This window comes from Podarcis tiliguerta (genome assembly GCF_965153285.1).
Source record: "Podarcis tiliguerta genome assembly, chromosome: 17".
Classification (NCBI taxonomy): Eukaryota; Metazoa; Chordata; class Lepidosauria; order Squamata; family Lacertidae; genus Podarcis; species Podarcis tiliguerta.
The window spans coordinates 22,705,513-22,713,558 of NC_139550.1; the positions used below are offsets into that span (position 1 = coordinate 22,705,513).

Consider the following 8,046-nt stretch of genomic DNA (forward strand, 5'->3'; position numbering starts at 1 on the left):
TGAGTACAATTCAAAGTGTTCGTGATGACCTTTAAAGCCCTAAACAGCCTCGGCCCAGTACACCTGAAGGAGCATCTCCAACCCCATCGTTCAGCCCGGACACTGAGGTCCTCCTCCGAGGGTCTTCTGGCAGTTCCCTCACTGCGATAAGTGGTTACAGAGAATCAGGCAGAGGGCCTTCGTGGTAGTGGCTCCTGTTCCTTTTTAACCAGGCCTTGGGTTGATCTGATTGACATCCTATGCCCTTTTAAAACATGGCTCTTTTTGGGGGGGGAGGGATGTTATTGGGTTGTTGTTTTTATTTTGATTATATATACTGTGGTTTTTATGTTGATCTTTTCTGTGAACGGACCCGAGACCTCCAGGTACTGTATAGGGCAGTATATAAATTCAATAAATAATAATAATCTAAAGTGTGAAAGGTCAGCACACACCTGCTACTGCTTGAGTACAAAGACCAGACAAGTGTCAGGGGTTTATGAATGGCATTATAACACAATACAGAACATTTCTATGCATTGGTTTATTTTCTAGTTTCGTTTTTAAAAATTCATATACTTACGCTTGTCTTTCTGTAAAAATGATGTCTATGCCCTGAGCTTCACGGTCATTTTGAGCCTTCAACTATTAAAAAGACACAGCCACCAACAGCATGAGAATAGCTCTGCTATATCTACAGCAAATAAATTTCCCGTTTCTAGAGCCAATGTCTTTAATTCAACTGAATTTGCTATTATAGCTTATACACCATAGATCAGTCTTAAAATGATTTTCAAGAAATACAACATGATCCTAAAAATATGTTTGAGACATGGAACATAAATCAGAATTAAGGGCAGTTTCAAATGCGTCTGTACTAATTTACATGCATAATGGGTGGAATGTGTCTATAGGTAAAAGGTTTATATAGCTCAGGGGCTGCTTTGGTGCTGCAGATGCTGCTGAACTACAAAACTCCCATTAGCCTCAGCAAGACTGTCAGTAGAGAGAGATGATAGGATTTGAAGTTCAGAAACATATGGCAGGCTAAAGGTTCCCCACACCTGGCATAGCTGAATGAAGTATCAGATCTCCACAAATATTAATTTACTTATTTTTATTTATTTGATTTCTATCCCACCATTTAACAGGTTCTCAGAGCAGCCAACAAAAAATAAAACAAACTTTAAAACGATAACATTAAAACATTACAAAGTAAAAGAGCACTTTAAAAGCAGTCAGCAGGATTAAAAACACCAAACACCACAACAGCAATTTTCAGAGGATTGAACAACCCAGGGAAATAAAAAGATCCTTGCCAGGTACTGCGCTGTAATGACAGCAAGGTATGCCACAGGCAAATTTGAAGTTACAGATGCTGACTGCAACAGATGAAGTTTGCAAGCACAAGTAATTTCAAATAAATTGCAAGCATCTCACTGATAAGATGTTTTGCAGGAAGGGGTCCTTTGGAGGGTGGGGATGGTTTAAAACCAGCTCTTGCTCCCCTCTCCCAAACCGTTGATCAGTAAAATTTCCATGTACTAGTATCAACTACTCATTTCACTGGTAAAAAAAATTTAATTGAAAATTTAAATTGTGTAGGTCCTTTCTATTGTGATCCAATGTTTGGAAGAATTGTAGCTTTTTATATTTCATTCTATTAACTAAGATGCTACTTTGAAATGTCACTCTGCATATGTATTTGGGTCAACAGTATATGCAGTTACACTCATCCTGAGAACCAATTACAATTGTTTTCAAACATTTTCCAGCAGCTACTGAGCATCACTGGTTAGCAGCAGTCCAAGTTGAACAATAAGCAAATCAGGCAAAACTAATACTGTTACAAAACAATGTTAATACTCACCAGGTTATAGTCATTCATTACTTCCTCCATATCGGTATTGGTATTAAGTTTATCCACCAGCTAAAACAACACAGAAACCCAATTAATTGCTAGTTTTATTCCCAACAGGTATACAATTGCAATTCAAAATCAGATCCAGGATTTTCAATGTAATATATATATAAATATTAGCAATATAAACAATAACATACCATATTGTAATCAGCTAGTTGTCCTTGAAACTCTTTGATCTCACTAGCTAAAGACTCTGCCCTAAGAGAACAGGAAAAGAATAGTTACTATACAACATAGCTTATGTGATAAAATGTAATCAAAGCAAGTCTCAAGTTTTAACATACAGTAAGCCTGCAACTTACATGTATTTAACTTGCATGCATGAAGCTTTATGTGCTGGGCAAATAAATAAATAAATAAATTGGGGCAGACATCCAGGAAAAAAGACTTTGGCAATCCCATCTGCCATTGAACCCAATGTGTTCTGACGACAGTCGTACCTTGTTTTGCGACCGGGATCTGTTCTGGAGCCCTGGACACTAGACAAAAATGACACACGACAAAGTGCCACTCTGCGCATGCATGTGGAGCCGTTTGTGCTTTTGCTCATGCACGAAGTGCAATTTAGTTCTTCTGTGCATGCGACAAACCTGGAAGTAACCTGTTCTTGTACTTCTGGGTTTGCCACAGACATTCAACAAAATGGACGCTTGACGAGGCAGACTCAAAACGAGGTACCACTGTATATGTAATTTTGACTTTAGGCATGATCCTTGGAACGTAAACCCTACATAAGTTGCAAGCTTGCTGTTTCCAATCCAAATTTACTTGTGTACATGATTCCACTGACTTTAATTAACACAAAAGTTTTTAAAGACCCTCAGGGTCCCTTCCAACTCTACAATACTATGACAATAAGTGTAATCTATCTCACCTTTTTTCATAAGATAGGTAGACAGAATTCTCCTGGTTATACATGTCGATTTCTTTCTGAAGCTTGTTAATTTCTGCGGTGAGTTCATTTATTTTGCTCCTGTAGGAAAAAAATAGTTCTTATGTTAAGTATAATTTAGGCCTGTTCTAAAGCCACAGGCTTTGAGTCAGAGGTCATCTGCCACATAAATATGGTTTTGGACACCTCTTCAGATTTGCACGTGCCGGTGATTTATTGAATTATGCACCAGTCCTTTGGAACCTGACAGAGGGACAATTTAACTGGCTTCTAAGAGCACCTATGGTGGATAATGTCTAGTTCATCAGTACTGGATAAATGTCTAGTTCATCAGTCCCTAATCCTACAGTGGGCAGAGAACATGACTCAGCTGGCAGCATATGAAAAGGTGATCTTCCATAAACACGAGAAAGATTGTGAATTCCTTGATATCTGGACTCTTGATACAAATCTATTTGCTCAAATGGGTTGGTTTGGACTACCAGACATCCCCCCCCCCCGCCTCATCAGTTGTACACAGAGAACACGTCTTGATGAATTACAATTTTCTTTGCATTGTATGACTGTCTTTGTTTTTGTTTCTTCAATCCAATCAAAAGCTATTAATAAAAAGGGTGTCTGGTTTAATCTTTATGGCCCAGTGCAGCCTAGTCAATTTATACATTTCTAAAGGCCCACATAATGCTAAAACTCTGCTCAGTATCTAGTGTTTTTTTTGGAAGGTCACTCTGGGAAGAGAGTGAGGAAGCAAGAGGACTACCCCAAAGATGACGGGTGCACGTTCTGTGAACCACATATGCTACTCTATCGTTTAGGTGGGCAAATGAGTTGCAAGGCAGCACAACTCCTCAAGGTAGAGTTTGTTTAGGAGCCTTCAGATGCTGAATCCAATTTTAAAAATAGCTACATAGTGATCAGTATAGTTGTTTTCTACAACAGATTGGTTTTTTGTAAGGGGGGTGCAAGGGAGGAGGTGGGAACCCCAACGCACAAGTGGAAGTCCTTGTGTGGGCTTTTGCTAACGGACTCATTAGCTGAAGCCAACCCTAATATTTTAGAGTTGTGTTTATACTTGACCTGCTATTGACAACTTGCCAGTTAAGTATTAATCTGTTAAGTGACCTGACCATTCCTTTGGTCAGCACTTCTGAAGGTAGAAAGTTCCACACAAATCTCTTTCACCTCAACTTCAAAAAGTAGTTTTAACCCTATGCTGATTCCGAGTCAGATTGTGTGGAGCACAGCTGGGTGACTAGAAGCAGTGAGGTTCCCAGTAAAGCAAAGAAAGTCAGTTGGACATTGGTCACAAGTATCTACTCCAGCAAACAGGAAATAATTGGAAGGAAAGGCCTGCATTTGGTACAGACAAACAGTAGGGAAGGCAGGGATAAGACAAGCGTGAAACAAAACATAGGCCAGTCCTCTATACCTGTGCTGAGTGCAGGAAAAATGGGCTGGCTGGACTATGAAAGGAGGAAGAGCTACTGCTAAGGAGCCATGAGCTAAGAAACCTCTATCGTCCCTGCCAAACACTGCAAGCTAGGCATGATCAAGCTGACAGCCAATTAATTACTGCCAATAAGGCAGTAGCTCTTGACACAATCATATAAAAACAGCACAAACACTGGTGACAAAAAAACTGCCACATACCTGAGCACTCCCAGGTAATAGGATTTATCCATAATTTGTCTCTGTGGACCTAACAAATAACAAGTGTCAAATTATTACCCGACACCACAGTACAATGAGAAACAATTGTATTACTAAAGAATCCAGTGGTTGTTTTCATGCAAGGTGGTAAAATCACCATAAAGAGACAGAGAGAGGCTTAAATAAATAAATAAATCCTCTGTAAATAATGTAATGTACATATTCTCTTAAATAATCCATGATGTAATGTCATACGCTCTGAACAATATAGGACCTGTCTAGGTTTAAAGCTTCTGGTGCTATTCCAGTTTTCCAAGTTCCACCTGAGATTTCACAGATGCTGGCTCAGTTCTGCCCTTACGTCAGGATGGAGCTTTGATTAAAAAAAATTGCTTTGCCTAGTCCTAAGTTCTGACACATTTCATGTCTCTATGAGGCCAAAACCACTGTAAAGTGTATTGCTGTTTCCCCTTATAATCACAGGCACAAGACTAACTTATGCAATGTTTGTATGCCTTCATATCTTAAAATACCTTTCATTCCAGTTTTCATTCCACTCAGCCCTTGCTGCGTCACTGGACGGTCTGCAACCTTAATCTGGGAGGACAAAACCACACCAGTACCTATGGATCCACCACGTGTACCAGGTCTTGATGTTCCTGGAGGGATCTAACACCGAAAACAGAATCGGTAGAAAAAATAATGAATGCAGTCATTCTGAGGATCAGAAAACTAGTCTATCTACTTATCAATAAGCTGGCCGAGGTCTTGAGATTTAAATGAAACCAAATGACGTGGCACACACATTTTTTGTTACATTTATATCCCACCTTTCTTCCTAGGAGCTTGAGGTGGTAACAGTCCTCCTTCCCATTTTATCCTCACAATAACCCTGTGATGTAGGTTAGACTGAGAGTGCATGAGTGGCCCAAGGTCAGCCAGTAAAGTTTCATAGCTGACTGAGGATCTGAACCCTGGTCTCAAAGGTCCTAATTTAACAGCTTCACCCTAAAGACTCTCATATACCTAATAGGACCCACAAACTTTTTGTAAAGTAAAAGCAGCTTCAAGAAGGAGGTGATTTTGAAACCCTGAAAAGGGATAAAGTGGCTGGTGCTGGAGAAAGAGTAACCCTTCTGCTCTGCTGCAATTCACTACCACTAATCATAAGGATTCTATCACACATGTTAGGATCCAATCCACTGTTGTAGCAATTAATAACAAGATAAAGCTATCAATAAGCACGTCGAGCACCCAAACACAGAAGCCCTGCCTACAAGCTTATAAACTAAAAGGAAAAGGAACGGGAGTGTGAGCCACAAAAAGCAGTGGAGATAAATAGGAAAATAAAATGCCCCAAACCTGGGACAATAGACTGGTTTTTAGCTGCTACTTTTAGATGATAAAATCCTTGGAGCAGACACCCATCCCTTTGTGTTACACAATTCCTTATGTTAAACAATATCCACAAGGTGTGTATATTATGATGTCCGGAGACAATAACAAAGTAATCTGCACTGGAGAGAAAAGGCTCTAGCTTAGGAATCAGAAAATGAAGATAAACTCTTCAATGAAACTGTATCACTTGTCAAACAGAGTAGGTTTTAAAAAAGATTTATTTTAACTTACTCCTCCTCCAAGTAGAGCTGCGGATGGAGGCCGTAGTGAGGATGAGGGAGGTCTGGCTCCCAGGCCTAGTCCTGCTCTTGAAGACGGGCGAGCTGTAGGAGGCTTGTGATTACTTGCCATTTTTTCCTCTTTTCTTCAAATTTCTCTTTAGAAACAAACATATATTACATATTAGAATCCTCTAAATGTGTATTCTGTATTAAAAGAGAACTTTTAAGTCATGGATAAAGAAAAATATTTTAAATAAAACAAGAATTTTCTTTAGCTTTTTAATTGGAATCATAATGCCATATATGCAGAGTAAATATGCCCATTAGAACAGCTATCTTCAACACAGTAACTAGGGAATCAAATGCGTGTTTAGAATTAGGTCTTCAGTAGGAGGTAGGAATAAAAATAAAATAAAATAAAATGCATATGTACCACCGTCATTATTTAGAAGCCAGCCCTGTCCAGTAGCCAGAAGATCAAAATACAATTTATCTGCCTGCAGTCCTTGAGCATGGAATGTAAGCTCATGGTGAACCAAGCCTGCTAAAACCATGGGTGTTGTGGCCTAGTCAATATTTGGGTGAGAGATCATCTATGAATCATTTCATGATGGAGCAAAGTCTAAAGAACTTTGACGTATGTGGTTGAGATTAAGAAAATAAAAGACATGAATCTGGGGTAGGTCAGTGGGTAGAGCTTGAAACCCTTAATCTCAGGGTCACGAGTTCAAACCGCACGTTGGGCCATAGATTCTAGCACTGCAAGGGGTTGGACTGGATGACCCTCGTGACCCCTTCCAACTCTGCAGTTCTGTGAATACATATATGAAATTACAATAGGGGGTGAAACCACAGAACACAGTATCTTAAACACAACACTAGCAATTGATGAAAAGATACAAGTCACTGTTTCATGGGTATAGCCAGGATTTTTGTTGGGGGGAGGCTTTTTTTGGGGGGGGGGGCAGAACCTCAGTTAAGTATTTTTATTGATGAGTGGCAGCTCCCCCCCCCTCCCCGGCACTATTTCGACAGAAACATGTTGTGGGTATCTGTAATACAGGCATGAAGAGATTGCAAAACCTCTGAAAGCAAACCTGATGTTGTGTTTTATTTTTTATTAATCCAGAAATGGCCCAACAACATACTAAGGGCAGCTCGGTCCCTTACTCCCCAGAAACCTTAACAAACCTTAGCCCATCCCCCTTTAAAAGAAAAACTCCCTGGAGGAGGGCTGAGTTCCTGGGCGCTTGTTTTTTTTACACTTTGCGACGACGTGTGTCGCGAAGGAGAGCGTTCACACGTGACGCCCACCACCCTCAGCCTTAAATTCCATGCACCATTTCCCCGCCTCCTTCTGAGTGACGCGGGGACTTGGGCCCATCGTAGGAGGGGAAGGGGCTGAGGCATGTCACGTACGGGGGTCGTGAGGGTCGGCACTCCCGCATCCGCGCTCCAACCTGCGCGGCTCCTCTTACCTGACCCTTCGCCGCGCGCACACGCAGTGGGCTAACGAGACCCGTTAATTTAACGGTTGCCTCCCATCCACGAACTCCTCTCCGCGCGCGCGACGGCAAGCCGTAACCTAGCAACTGCGCCAGCCAACCCCCAGCGCCGCTCCCTCCGCGCAGTCGCTCTGGCGCCAAGCCGAGCGCGGCTTCTTCCCCTTCCCTCACGCTCCCGTATTCCATCGCGAGATTTACGCGCAGCTTTCGCCTCACACCCTCCCACTTTGGCGCATGCGCAGAAGAACGAGTCTTGTGCGCGTGCGAGCCACTCCATTCCCCCCCCCCCATTGTACTTGGAATCAAATAAGTGTTAAGAGTTGGGTACGGTTAGTATGGCAAAATAGAGAGAGAGAGAGAGAGAGAGAGAGTATATATACATACATACATATATATGTATATGTATGTATATATGGTGATCAAGTAGGGTTGCCATATTTCAAAAAGTAAGATTCCTGACCTCTTTTTTTACACAAA

At 41.2% G+C, this 8,046-nt stretch overlaps 1 protein-coding gene across 6 annotated transcripts in view; it reads right to left on the reverse strand.

Moving 5' to 3' along the window:
• The window catches only part of IFT74 (intraflagellar transport 74), a 40,635-nt gene extending 32,882 nt beyond the window's left edge, over positions 1-7,753 (reverse strand). Inside the window, exons 1-8 of one of the 6 annotated variants that reach the window (XM_083420060.1) lie at positions 7,543-7,753; positions 6,075-6,219; positions 4,979-5,114; positions 4,446-4,494; positions 2,778-2,876; positions 2,041-2,101; positions 1,850-1,909; positions 563-624 (exon numbers count right to left, since the gene is read on the reverse strand). In XM_083420060.1, the coding sequence (XP_083276186.1) occupies positions 563-624; positions 1,850-1,909; positions 2,041-2,101; positions 2,778-2,876; positions 4,446-4,494; positions 4,979-5,114; positions 6,075-6,194 (587 nt within the window). In that variant the 5' untranslated portion in view covers positions 6,195-6,219; positions 7,543-7,753. Of the gene's footprint in view, positions 1-562; positions 625-1,849; positions 1,910-2,040; positions 2,102-2,777; positions 2,877-4,445; positions 4,495-4,978; positions 5,115-6,074; positions 6,269-7,404 lie in introns of all 6 variants that reach the window. The other 5 variants (XM_083420059.1, XM_083420062.1, XM_083420061.1 and 2 more) reach the window with 5 other exon arrangements.
• Positions 7,754-8,046: the final 293 nt, after the last annotated feature.